General features: G+C 40.0%; 1 protein-coding gene across 1 annotated transcript in view; it reads right to left on the bottom strand.

Moving 5' to 3' along the window:
* The window catches only part of TRPM5 (transient receptor potential cation channel subfamily M member 5), a 35848-nt gene extending 34518 nt beyond the window's left edge, over window positions 1-1330 (bottom strand). The window contains exons 1-2 of the mRNA XM_032188831.1: window positions 1214-1330; window positions 156-336 (exon numbers count right to left, since the gene is read on the bottom strand). Of these exons, the coding sequence (XP_032044722.1) occupies window positions 156-336; window positions 1214-1330 (298 nt within the window). The remainder of the gene's footprint in view (window positions 1-155; window positions 337-1213) is intronic.
* Between the last annotated feature and the right edge of the window lie 13540 nt (window positions 1331-14870).

Here is a 14870-nt window from a genome sequence, read left to right as displayed (position 1 = left end):
TAAATAAAAGCTATTTAAATGCAAGTTGTAGGCTGCATTCGGCAAAGCCTCAAACTTCTAAAATAATCACGTGAGTGGGACCATTGATGCTAAAAGATCATTAGGTGTGAGAATATAGCAATGTAAATTTCTCCTTTAATGCCCAAAGCACTAACCTGTGCTTTGAGCTGCTTTTATGAGTCCTTTTTTTAAGGTGTCTCGTAGCCAAGGCTTCATCTGGAAATTTTCTTCTTCCCCTACTAAAGAGACGACCAAATTGGGAGCAGGTAGCTTCCATTTGTTGAGCATAACTTCAAATATAATTCCAGGATGAATAGTACATGGGACCTTAATAAACTTCAATAAACAAAACAAAAAATACTGAATAATAATAGTACAGTAGGATACAGTATTTTTCATGGTGAATGCAGAGGTAAATGTATCATAACAATTAAATGTTTATTAGTACTCCTTGGGAACAAATTATTTGAGTGAGACCTGATAAGAAAACTAAGTTCCAGGATTAATTTAGCAGGTTTCTGCAAAATTTTCATCTCGTTAATCAGGTCAATTCCATGGCTTCATTCTGCATTAAAGACTGATATTATCATTCTCTCCTTTAATGTTGCTACTCTTCTTTAACTGCCTCAGTTCCTCAGCAGTTTAGCAAAGCCAAGAAATCTCTTTAGGCACTACTTTTTTCTGAACTAGCTGAAATATTTGCCTGATTTCATGTAGGCAGCCCATTCCTTGCTGTGATCTTTTACATTCTTATTGTGCTACACAAATCTATTGCTTCTTCCTGTTCTATATATATTAGCAGAACAGAAGGAAAGAACTTTGAGAGTTTTAAAATAGCTCAACAATATGTTTTAAAAGTTGAAATCCACAGTGATTGATTACTTGGCAGAAAGTGTTTAAAACAGGGAAATGATGCAAAATGAAGGAAGCTGGGTGTGAGGTTTTATTTTATTTTTTAAAGGAAAAAAGGTGTGAGCAACTGTACCTGTAGAAGGTCTGTGTGAATCAAGTGTTTGAGTTCTCTTTGTTAATAGGTCTCATCTTGAATTTTGCTAGTATTCATGAAGGTATGGTCCCTACTTTGGTTTCAGTGTGGTGCCTAGCCCTGTGATATGTTGATCCTCACTATTATAATCTCTACCTTTAATGCTAAGCAAGTAACAGCTGAACAACGGCAACAGTGATAAAAGGTTAAAAGTATTCATTGCTGTACCTTTCCACGTTTCTTCCCAGAAGCGGTGAAGTCGATTTCTCCTATGCAGTATGGCAGTTCTCTTTTGAAAGCTTCCTCTTTGTCACTGCTGCAGAACTTGGTTTCCATTTCCTCCATTGAACTTCTAACTTGATCACCAGGTTGTTCACTGAAATGATGGGAGAACTGGAAAATAAGTTGATTTAAACTGGAGAGGCCACAAAATCCACGAATTAATATCTAGTTGAGTAGTTAACTATTCTACTATTTTAGTATTATGCTTAAATTGGAGGCATTTGTGTCAGATACATGTACAGGAGGAGGTGGATTCCATACCAAAGCTTCGTAACTTAAGTTTATAAAAAGGCATGAAGGAGTAAGACATCTCGAGTCTCAGTTAGCAGGTAGAAAGCCAGTACAAGATCCCATAATTTGTCTGAAGTCATGTGTGATGTCTTTTGAGTCCAAAAGTAGACCTAATTCTCCAAGAGAGAGAGGTGCATCGGCCACAAACTATTGCAAGCAAAGGTTGAGCTGTGTCAGTGAGTGTCTGAGTCACAGTTTGTTGATGTTGTTATGCATCATGCTACTAGACTGATATTATCCAACATGAACACTAAATAACTAAGTGATGGCATTGTATTCACCTGAATATTTATTCATTGTATTGTATTCATGTATTCACCTGATATTTATTCATAAGCCAAAGTATCGAAGATCAGAGTGTACTTAACAACATACAGTTCAAAAAGGGATGTGGCTTTGTCTATATGTGGCTACAGGAATGACAGCAAGTAATCCATCCTAGAGCAAAGGTCATATGACAGCAGTTGTTCTTCTGCATTACAGAAGCTGGAAGAAGTCTTCTTGCTTTCCCTATTTTGCCCCCCAAAGTCCAGTTTGACTGGACTGATATATTATGATTTAAAAATTATGGGTTTCAACCTGTCTGCCTTGTTTCTTTTCAAAAACAGAACAATGAAATAGCTCTCTCCCTCTGCCTTCACCTGCATATTCAGTACATTGCTAAAAAAAAAAAAAAAAAAAAAATCCTTGTGATGTTAAGTCAGAAGTGGTAATCAACCCTGCATTAATGAGACCATATTCGTAAAATCTTTATTTCCTGGTCAGAGAGATTTGCTGTGGACTTTAAAAGTGGGTCAAACTAGCAAATTTCTTGTGGGTCCGTTAGGATGCTCCAGCAGAGGGAGCAAGCCCTCCAGCTGTTTCCTTGGGCTGACAAGTCTGAGAAGCCTATATCTGGGCTGCCTCACTACTACAGTCTCTGTATTCTTTTCTTTTACGTTTTCCATGAAAAAGTTGTTTGGAGTTGTCCTTTTCTCAGATCTTCCTCTGAAAAATGGTTATGGACCCTCTCGTGATTTCAGTTTTTCCTTTTCAATTACTTACCACACCTTCCCCTCCCCACCCCTCAAAGATACCGCTCTCATTCTTCTCTCTGCCAGCACACTAGTTGCTTTTTGAGAGAAGGAAGTGTTTATTCTGAAAACCAGGATATCAGACTTTTCCGGGTAAGAGTCTTACCTAGAAGGCCTTCTTTCAGGTTATTGGTAATGGTCGTCACAACAACGTCCACCTTTTTGTTTAAGTCACTGGAGATGCAGCTTTATCTCCAAAGATCATAGAAAACAGTACTCTAGGGGAAAAAAATACTTGATACAGAGTCATAATAACACATTTTAGCGATTCTGAAGTACAGAAATCACTTCCCGGAACTTGCTGACAGAACAAAGTATTTAATTAGAAATGAGTATTCAGAACTGAATTCATGGGGTACATTTAGTCACTATTCATCACTGTCCTAGATAGCACACACGTATCTGTAACTGCACCCAGGCAATGAACTCAGAATAGATTTAAAAAGTAATTTGACCATTAATTTGGCCTCGTGGTTAGGCCCCAAGTTGTTAATTTTAAGTCTAGTGCTAGATTCTAATTTACAAAATTGGACCATGTGGTTATCCATGATTTCTCTTTTGGAACAAAGGCATAGAATTACTGAGCCTTATAAGGAATCTTGCTGTATTTGGATAATTAATTTTGCCAGAAACAGCATATCATTTGGTTTTTAGTTTAGCAACAATTCTGGCTCTGGATGGTAGTAAACAACAGCGAAAGAGAGAAAAAACTAGATAAGATGCAGAAGCTTTGTTCATAAGACATTATAATAAAGACTGAAAAGTGAGGTAGAGACTTGCTGAGACTTGCAGTATGATTGTAGTAACATACAGGTGTAAATGTTCCACCCAATGGTGGTTATGGAGCAAGGAAATTTTGCTTTGGTGTTTAAAATTGTGGGGAAGATTTTTAAAGGCTAATCTATAGATACTGTGTAAGTGGGAGAATAAAAAAGGTCCTTACATTGAATATTGCAAAATCACCAGGAGAAAAAAAAAAAAAAAAAAAAAAAAAAAAAAAAGCTGCATAAGATTTGCAGCTTGGTTCCTGAGCATAAAGGCTGACCCACAGTAAAAATTTACTTTACAGTCATTTCAGCTACTGCAGTGTAATCCCTCACAGTTACAGGCAGAGTCACAGAACGTGGCATGGATTTGTTCAGTACTGCACATCCCCTTGTTTTGCACTGCAGGGGAGCTTCACTATATGTTGATCAGTCAGCACAGAGATTTCATTCTGTCCCTAATATTTGAAGAAATAGATATATTCAGCAGAGGACATGACAGAGCTGACTGTTAGGCAAAGAGACATCTTACCAATTGTCAAAACACAGTTCCCTTTTGCTTATTAGAAGACAAACTGTGTAATATAATTACAGGTTTTTTTTTTTGGAGTGCCTCTCTCCTGGGTTTAATTCTGTCTTATTCTGCTTGGTTTTGGCTTTCACATAAGTCTCTGTAGTGGTTTCAAGGGCTATTGCTTTGAGACTTGAAGCTGTATTAGATTGCAATTGTGTCAGGTCACAGCAATTGGGTCAAATCTTTCTGGTCAAAGTCATGACGTTCCACTGAAGTCAGCTTAGCTATGGTCAGCTTGCGTCACTGTAACATCACTGAGTGTTAATTGCAAGGGTCTGGTATAAGCCCATGCCTTGGGAAAGAATAGACAGATGGCCAGAAACAGGAGCATAGTCCAAGTACTTTTGAATGAGAGGAAAGGTAGGGAAGGAAGCAAAGAAGAGACAAAGATTATAAGCTCAGCTGGATGAAGAATCAATGGGGAATGAGCAGTACTTCAGCATTTTTTCCCTCAACACATATTATTTTGTGTTGAATTTTTACTTAGAAAATTACAATTGATGTTTTTATCCTAACTTTTAAATTGTTTTGCCATCCATTAAGTGAGTGGCATTCTCACAGATAAAGGCAGATAGTTAAGCGGTGAAGAAAATACCACAAAAATTTCACCTGCTCCAATCTGTGCATTCATATTTTAAATATGTTTTGTGTGTATATGTATACATCGAGCAATGTTACTTTAGTTCTAATTCAGACTTAAGTACAGATTTTCTATCTAGGCTGCTACTAGGTATTAAGTTTGTAGGTCAAATTCTGTCCTAGATGTTCCCGTTGACTATAAATACAAAACATCTATGGAAAGAATGTACCTCTAATGATTACCAGATTTGAAATATAACCTAGAAAACTATTTCTAACTAGCAAAGCAAGTTAAGACAATTATGAGGAAAAGACAATTGCCAGTTCCACCTACAGCTGGAAATGTGAGTCAATGTCATTTACGCTGGGGATGGCCTGATTAAATCATTCCAGGTGTCAGCCAGTTTCATGAATCATTATTTCTTTAACCTCATAAATGGGAGGTGTTAGAATTGTATCAGTGTACAACGAGTGCTTGTAACACTGGAGTTTGTGTGTCCTAATGCTCTTAGCCCTTCATTTTAGGCACTTCTAACTTTTTATTTGGACATTCTAGATTTCTGGGATGCAGGAAATAGGCAAGTACAACTTCAAGGGGGCAATTGTTATGGTTGCAGGGAATCTCTATAAGAAGTATTCTTATGGAGATTCTTCCTACGTACGACCCTTTTTGGACTGTTCTCCCTCCTATCTTTACTTCCCTACTCTTCCTCTGTCATGCCTTCTCTCCCCTGGTCTCCTTTTCACTGCTGCTTCATTCCCACTTCCCCCCAGTCTTCTGGAGGATCTTTGCAACCACTGTCACTGCTACTTAGCCTATGGTGAATGTGCAGCTGTTACTCTGTGTGTGGTAACAACAGCACAGATCACTCGCCTCCAGATGGATGACAAGATTGTGGGTCCCTGTCATCTGTCCTTTGCTATGCTTATAGATGTTAACTGGGGACTTGAGCTGTGTCCATGATGGGAACAGAGGCCAAACTGGACCCTTCCAAACACATCTTGTGAAAATGGGCCCAATGAATGGATGGCTTGACCTCAATTGGTATCTTCAAATGTAATCGTTGGATTAAGAGAGTAGGCGTACGGTATTCGTTAGCTCTCGGACTTAGTAGTAAGAATTCTCCTTCATACCAGTATGCGGATCAGCAGACTGGGACACACCCTGACTAAATCACTATTTGACTCCCCCACCTACTCAGGGAATACATTTGAATATGCAGGTGAAATGATTAAATATAGTAATGCAGCTGGGCCAGTACTGCTGCTCAGTCATGAGGCCCCCTTTTAGCTTCAGTGGCAGATGGAGCAAATCCCCCCTCCCCTTTTTCTTTTAAATGTATTTTAGAGGAAGCTTTTGTGGAACAAAAGAAAACTGCCAATTACCTGTGCAGTTCATCCGTGCAGGATGAGCTAGCAGTCCCAAAGAAAACTGAGCCTTAACTGTTGATGAGAAAAAGAGAGGGTTCACAGTAACAATGCAAGTGAGGAATGAGGGGTCTCTGCAACAGAGACAAACACAATGAACTTCTTGTGAGCAGAAATGTTCAGCTTCCCACGTGCATAATGGGATACAGTTGGCTAAACTTCATTCCTATAGGAAAGGACCTAAGTATCTCAGGCAAGACAAGCAAAAGTGAGAAATGCCATATATGATGGTATCAACAGGAGAGCCTGGGAGAAATTTGAAGTCACTCAGCTGTGCATCAGAACAGCTTCAGCTGTATTATTGTTTGGTTTGGGGTGCCAGGCTTGAAAAGAGTTATGGAGTAGCTGGAGAAGGTTTGAGCAGGAGCAACAAGAATGAACAGGGACTTCACATTTAAAAAAAAAAAAAAAAAAAAAAAAAGAACAAACTGGAGTTGCATAACCAAAAGTATAGAAGGGGAGGGATAAAGGGAATGTAACAGCTAGTCAGGACAAAACGATGGTGGGAAAGATGTGGGCTTAGTACTTAGAGCTAGGATAGAAAGTAACGGACTCAAGATAATAATTGTAATATGGCTGTTTGGGGATAAAATAGTAACTATGTTCAGAGAAAGATTTCCCTGGAAAGTATGAAAACCCTTATACCGGTGGTTAGGGAGCTGGTAAAGCAGTGAGGCCACGGTCCTTGGCTGTGATGGGTTCTGTATGTCGTGACCCAAAGAACGTGACCTTAACCTGCATGTCATTGCAACCCTAAGAGCTGCATGCATGTTTGTGGTTCTGATCACTGAGATGCATATATGCTTATGTAACTTTAATAATGGAAATGTTCCTATTGACTGTAGTGCAAGTACTCACTCAAGGAAAAATTGCATCAGTGAGTTTACTGGGTCAGCGCCAGCAAAAGAGTAATTCAATTATTTGCTTCCAGTGATAGCCATATTTTCTACTCCTGTCTTGAAATGTAATCAATAAATATGCAGAACAAAGGAGCAGGGGAACAGAATAAAGAAAAACAGAGAAGTGAAGAGCAAAGAATGCAAAATTCATATTAAAGGAAGTCTTTCAGCATGTGCTCTGAAGATGAATTGGTAGAATCTAATTGGCGTGTGTGTTTAAGTGTGAAGAAACAAGAATAATGTTTCAATGAGGGGTAAATGTAATGGAGAAGGGGGGTGTAAGAGAAGACTGATTAGAAGCTAGGAGGAAAAAAAAATCTAATCATGGCAGTGAAAATATAAATACATAAGGTGTGAGACCTTTGTAGAGACTTTCCTTAGGGAAAAGAAATGCATACATATGGTAGAGACTGATATATGTGTGTATATGCAATTATACACATTGTCCAGCTTACGTTTACGTTGCAGCTTTGGAAAATGTTTGTCAGGAATTAGCACACTCAAATTCTGGAAACAATGCAAGAAATGTTTCTGTGTCACAGCATACAACTAGGATCATCTACTATGATTGCCAAGGAATTGCCAAATCATGAAGGCCTAGGGATGGCCCTGCTTGTGCAGCTGAATTGGACCAGATGACCTCCAGAGGTCCCTTCCAACCACAGCCAAACTGTGACTCTGAAATGTGCCATCAAAAATTGTAGCCAGCTCTCCTGTGGGCTTTATCAAGTCTGTATCAAACAAATTTTTGAGAATTACATAAAAAGATAAAGGTAGCAAAAGAAATTTGACTTATAGCAAGTGCAATTATAATTGTAGTGTAGGACTCCTCTCGCTGTCAGACAGGAGGGCTAAGAAAAGCAGTTAAGTGACAGAGGTGAAAGCTGGAGAGGTGCAACAAGTACAAAGAAAATAACCTACAGAAAGCTTTCTATATACTTTATTTAGGACACAGATACAGAGCCTATACTAGGGGTTGACAGCAACTTTGGGGATATGTTCACTAACCATAGATTTTATGAGTGTGCAGACACAGGGCTAGGCCAGAGCAAATATTAATAGAAACAAGAAAATTGAAACAAAATCAGGTGAAGAAGTGAAGCACAGAAGTGGCCTAATAAAATACAAGTTTGGGTTAGGTTTTCCGATATATTTATATGAATTACCTCACTAGAATCTTTCGAAAAAAACATCAGTGTTAGTTTTGTTTCTAGAGAGGCAGCTGTTTAAAGAATGTTATCTGAAGTAACTTGTCTTTACTGAACATGTATGTAGTCAATAATCTGAACAAAACAAAAATCAGAGGAGGAAAAAATGTTTAAAAATCAAGCAATAAAAAGATGAGTGGGAAGACAGTCTTATTACTGAACCAGCATAGGTTTTGTTTTAACATGTGCTAGAGTATGTGTCTCAAGCCTAATTCTTCCTGTAACTGCCAAGGCATAAGGATGTGAGGAAAATCAAGTATTTGCAGGAGTCTTCCCATTAGTTTCTAGGAGTGTGACTTGTGGTTTGGACAGGGTTAGCACCAAGCCTTTAACAAATGAATGTGCAAAATGCTAATGCAAATATAGGTACTTTGTCTTTTTGTTTCTGTCTCCATCTGCTTAACATGGTAAAGAGCACCAGAGGCTATTTGAATAATGTACTTTTAGTGAGTTTGCAGAAATTTGCATATGGATGTCTGCCAGTAAATTTCATAGAAGTGGATTTATCTGGGGAGAAAACCAGAGAGGGTGGAGAGGCAATAAAAGGGAAATGAAGACATCAGGGAAGTAAATAATGGAAGGAGCAGATGGAACAGACTAGAGAAAACACACATCAATACTGCTCGATTAAAATGAAGCGACTGGCTGTCCTTATATAGCACATTGTATAAAAGGGCTGGGGGGAGCTTGACGCTAGTTTCAAATACTCCTGGCCCTTCACTGCTCTGTTCCCACAGCATGGCATGCCACTTTGAAGCTGTGCCAACATAACTCTTTGTGTGGCCTCACAGCGAATCTGAGTTCACATAAAAAGAACTCATTTTTGCCAGGTCATTTTTCAGCAAAATTGGTTCACTTATGTGTATACAGCATGACACGCAAACTCCTGAGAATAATGCATTGTGAATCCACAGCTGTAGTTCATGCTGGAAGAAAATGTAAGAATATGGGAATGGTTCTGATTCATAGCAAATGCCTCAGAAAGGGCAATATTCAAATACGGCAGGCAAAATCATACACGAAAAACTTAGCTGAAGCTGGCTTGTACATGGACACTTGACAAATGACTGCTATTGAAAGCAAAGGACACAATGTGTACTATTGAAAACAGAAGGATTAGAAAATAAAAAGGACCACTACTCAGGAACTGGAAGGGCTTGAAATAATCTACTGTGGCTTTGCTCAGATCAGCTAGTATTTTTCATCCCTTAGATCTCTAGTACGTTAGACTTGTAGAATTTTCAGAAACTCACAGATTTGTTTCTCTTGAGGCCAACATCTGACTTCATAAAGTCAGCCCTTAGCATTAAGCAAAGACCTAGTCTTTTACAAATTCCAGTTTATAAGCTATGCAAAAATAATCTTTACCTTATTTCAAGGTTGTCATGTGTACAATAAATGTGTGCAATTTCATGCTTTCAACCGTACTTTCTTTTTTGAAAAATGCAATTGGGGAGGGGGATGGGGAGAGTGGAGGGCAACCAAACCTTCGCGTTGTTTCCTTGTGTGACTGCTTTCATCATCACCTATTTATATGAGTTTATTCAATGCTTTAGGCAAATTTTGTAAGGTTGAAAGGGAAGTATATTCAAAACGTAGAATTTGTTTTGCATAAAACAAATAATTTAGGAAAATAATTTATTCTGTTTTGTTTCTTAAATACAACAAAACTGTAGACACAATTTCCTTTCTTTTAACATTTTGAACTTGGTGCACTGTGCAAAAATGTTAGTGGCAAAATTGTTAATTTCCTGTTCAAATTTTCTCCTTGATAAGATGTGAATCCCCCTCTGTCTTTTCAGTTAGCTAAAACACTGAAGTTGCCTTTGGATATGATTGTTCATTTCAGGAGGGCTTGAGCTTTAGAACCTAAGTGCTGCACACTTAGAAATCACACTCGCTGAATGCACCAAGGTGTATTTTTACAACCTTTCCTAGAAATTTGAATCTCTCGCAACTCCTATAAGCCCTGGCAGCCCTAAACTTTAAAATACATGCTTGTCATCCACTACAATGAAGCCCGTCCTTTTTTTGTTTTTCTTTCTTATCGATAGCATTTATTTTTAACTCAGGGTGGCAGCAAACCATAGCCAATTTGTTCTTTGGCAGTCTTTCTTAGATTTCTTTTCAGATAGATATAGATCAGATCCAGATGAATAAGGAGATTATAAAACTGTGAAGCACAGAAGAAAGTGTCTGAAGGTGGATGAAAATGGTTGACCCGGGGCTGTTAAGGATGGCTTCAGTGTACAGGAGAAAGATAGACCTCACTTAGGTGTTTGGGATACTTGAGAATATTTCTGACTACAGTCCTTGCCAATTAGCAAGAGGCACGTGCTGGCAGGCACAGGGATTCCAGCTCTGTTGAATTTTGTCTGTATTAAAAGCCTCCATTTTCCCCCTGTCTATATTCTTTCCCTATGTCTGTAACGGTTCTGCTGGCAGGTGTACTCACAGCAGTAGCCAGTTATAATCACCAGGTAGATATTCAAATGCAGTGAACTCTGCCTAACAGAGGTTAACATTCTGTAGGAGAGAAATAAAATAGCAGATGCTTCCCTTCGCTTGATCTTTATACACATATAAAGTATTACCTTGTTCAGTTTTTTTGTGCTTGCAGGGTCTTATTTTTATTGAGATGAAATGTGGAGATCAAGGAAAAAAGGAAACAAGAATGTTTAAGCACAAACAAATCCATAAGCCATCTCCTCACAGGTTATGCCACAGCGTGGGCCTATGCAGCAAGGAAGAGCTTAGATTAGCACTTCAGTAGTTACTATGTTGTTGGATACTCTTGTTTGAAATATGACAGAATTCCTATTAATATTTCTGCTATAAAGTTGGATCATAACTCTAGCTAGGGTAAAATATCTGTAGTTGCAGAAACGTGGATCTACATATATAGAAGATTTGACAATGCTATTTAATGCTATTTGTCTTTGTATAAGAAATGAAAAAAATAGATGCACATGCATCTATTAATTAATTACAGGATGCAAGTACAGAAAAGCTTAAGAAAACACTTTCTCACTTGCCACAAGTCTCATAAAAATAGATAAGACCTAGAACTCTGTAATTATTATTAGGAACAGAAGTGTAGATTTAAAATGTAGCTGTAAGAACGCTTAACTTCTACAATTACTGTTGATGTGCTCTGTCCTACTCAATGTTGGTTATGGCTGATTTGCCCAGAGAAGCTGTGAATGACCCATTCCTGGAAGTGTTCAAGGCAAGGTTGGATGGGGCTCTCAGCATCCTGGTCTAGTGAGAGATGTCACAGAATCATCTAGGTTGGAAGAGACCTCCAAGATCAGAGTCCAACCTCTGACCTACAACTAACCAGTTCTCCACTAAGCCATATCACTAAGTTCTAAATCTGAACATCTTTTAAAGACCTCCAGGGAAGGTGACTGAACCACTTCCCTGGGCAGCCCATTCCAATGCCTAACAACCCTTTCAGTAAAGAAGTTCTTTCTAATATCCAACTTAAACCTCCACTGGAGCAACTTTAGCCTGTTCCCCCTTGTCTTATCACCAGGCACGTGGGAGAATAGACAACCCCCCACCTTACAGCCTCCTTTAAGGTACCTGTAGAGTGCAATAAGGTTGCCCCTGAGCCTCCTCCAGGCTCAACAATCCCAGCTCCCTCAGATGCCTCTCATAAGCCTTGTTCTCCAGACCCCTCACCAGCTTCGTCGCCCTTCTCTGGACTCACTAGTGCACCTCGATGTCCTTCCTGTAGCGAGGGGCCCAAAACTGAACACAGTACTCGAGGTGTGGCCTCACCAGAGCCAAGTCCAGGGAGACAATCACTTCCCTAGCCCTGCTGGCCACACTGCTTCTTATACAAGCCAGGATGCTGTTGGCCTTCTTGGCCCCCTGAGCACACTGCTGGCTCATATTCAGCTGACTATCCACCATCACTCCCAGGTCCTTCTCTGCCTGGCAGCTCTCCAACCATTCCTCTCCCAGCCTGTAGCTCTGCTTGGGGTTATTGCACCCCAGGTGCAGGACCCGGCACTTGGCCTTGTTGAACTTCATGCAGTTGGCCTCAGCCCATCGGTGCAGCCTATCCAGATCCTCCTGCAGAGCCTTCCTACCCTCGAGCAGATCAACACACGCACCTAACTTGGTGTCATCTGCACACTTACTGAGGGTGCACTCGATCCCCTCATCCAGATTATCGATGAAGATATTAAAGAGGACCGGCCCCAGTACTGAGCCCTGGGGTACGCCACTAGTGACTGGCCTCCAGCTGGATTTGACTCCATTCTCCACGACTCTTTGGGCCCGGCTATCCAGCCAGTTTCTAACTCAACAAAGCGTGTGCCAGTCCAAGCCATGAGCAGCCAGTTTCTTGAGGAGAATGCTGTGGGAAACGATGTCAAAAGCCTTGCTAAAGTCAAGGTAGACCACATCCACAGCCTCTCCCTCATCTACTAAGCACGTCGCTTTGTCATAGAAGGAGATCAGGTTCGTCAAGCAGGACCTGCCTTTCATAAACACATGCTGACTGGGCCTGATTGCCTGGTTGCCCTGCAAGTGCCACGTGATGACACTCAAGATAATCTGCTCCATGAGCTTCCCTGGCACTGAGGTCAAACTAGCAGGCCTATAGTTTCCTGGGTCTACCCTCCAGCCCGTCTTGTAGATAGGCATCACATTTGCTAGCCACTGGTCGACTGGGACCTCCCCTGATAGCCAGGACTGCTGATAAATGATGGAAAGCAGATTGGTCAGCTCTTCTGGCAGTTCTCTCAGCACCCTTGTGTGGATCCCATCCAGCCCCATCGACTTGCATACACCCAAGTGGTGTAGCAGGTCGCCAACCATTTCCTTGTGGATTGTGAGGGCCACATCCTGCTCCCCATCCCCTTCCACTGGCTCAGGGTACTGGTTATCCAGAGAACAACTGGTCTTGCTGCTAAAGACTGAGGCAAAGAAGGCATTAAGCACCTCAGCCTTTTCCTCATCTCTCATCACTAAGTTTCCCCCTGCATCCAGTAAAGGATGGAGATTCTCCTTAGTCCTCTGCCCATGGCAGGACCATGCCAATATCCCTGCCCATGGCGGGTTTTATGTATGTGTGTGTAATTAAATGATCTTTAAGGTCCCTTCCAACCCAAACCATTCTGTGATTCTAGGGTTACAATACTGACTCAAAAAAAAAAAAAAAAAAAAAAAAAAAAAAGCATAGTGTAAAATGCAGAATAATATTCAACATAAAACTGAAGCAGGCTACATATTCATCTGGGGTGATGCTAATTAGTAGACAGTCAATTTATTTCTCCAAAGGTCTTAAAAAGTCTATTTTAAAGGTAAAAGACCTAGTGTTTTTAAAAACTGTGTACCTAATTTTAATTAGATGAGCAGTTCCCTTGAGCTATCTGCTAGAATCAAAAGAATTCCATAAAGTAAAAAAAAAAAAAAATAGCAAAAATGAGGATGACTTTCACCTTCATTTATTATTTCTTTTATAGTTTACTGGGAGATCATGCTTTCCCAGATGAAGGGTTATTGAAGAACAAATTTAACCAAACTCTGGCCTGTCAACATTCCTGCTTGTGTTCCCTGTGATCCTGTCTGAATGCAGGGTCTTCACAGACAGTTAACTGCCTTTTATCAGAAACCTTCATAATGAGGGCTTTTTCTAACTAAATGTTGTTACTTAACATTCAGAAAACCAAGTCTGTTCTGAATGCAAGAGGAGAGCTGAACAGCACAGTGCACAGATATATTAGGTGTATGCTCATGCCCTAAGCTCATGGGGCTGGTAGAAGAATCCCACAGAGCACAAACCTGCAGAGTAGGACAGCAGAAGGCATGGGTACACCTTTCTGCTCTGCTGTCTAAGAAACAGCTGTAGAGCAGAAACCTGCCTACTGTACCAGTTCTGCAGTTTGTTATTATCAGACCAAAAACAGTAGCCAAAGATCAGGTAGATAAAAAGTCCGTGAAGATTTGGAGGCCTATTCTTAGTGCAAAGTAAATGTCTAAACAGTGGAGACTGCAATAATAGAACATTGTTGAGGTCTAATTGCAAAATCAGTATAGTAAGTTAGGCACTATTGGTGTAAAAGCATGTTTTCATATACTGAACAAAAAAACAACTGATGGAAAGTGATCTGGATCATGGATAAAGAAAGACAACAACGAGCTTGTGAAATTCCTAATGCAGAAAATCTGGAAGTTTTGCATCTACTTCACTAATCAGAAGGAGAAAAGAGTAGCAATATCTATTTCATGTCACTGCTGATTACTCACAGGTGATGAAGGGAAAGTAAAATGTTAAGTAACTATCTCCTCTTAGCTGAGTCACAATCATCTCTTTTTAAACTTTAAGAAAACAATCTGCCTTTCTCTCCCGGGGAGAGAGAATCACTCTAAAGGCTAGTAAGTACCAGCAATGCACATAACAACTCTTACAGTGCCAATATAAATTTATGTAGTATAGCTAGTGATCCTACCTGCTGGCTGTTCTTTGCAGTAGGCATGACTCTCCAGCTGTAATGTTGAAGTTGCACTGAGGTGGCTGTTGTTACCAATGTTATTTGACGCTGCTTCCTTTTTCTATGTGGAAAGAGGAGGATGTTACCACATTACCAGGCACACCTGGCCTCCCAAACTCATGACAATGAAAGTAAACATTGCTAGTATACAATGATAACAACAGCTCTTCTCATGTCAAACACAGAGATGCAAGTAGCAAACATTTACCTGTAGCAGTAATGGGATATACAGTTACTAGAAACAGACAACCAGCAGCAATGTACTTTAGATGTGAATA

The sequence above is a fragment of the Aythya fuligula genome, chromosome 5, assembly GCF_009819795.1.
Source record: "Aythya fuligula isolate bAytFul2 chromosome 5, bAytFul2.pri, whole genome shotgun sequence".
Lineage (NCBI taxonomy): Eukaryota > Metazoa > Chordata > Aves > Anseriformes > Anatidae > Aythya > Aythya fuligula.
The sequence above is the reverse complement of the archived record's forward strand: the minus strand, read 5'-3'. Positions and strand labels throughout refer to the sequence as shown.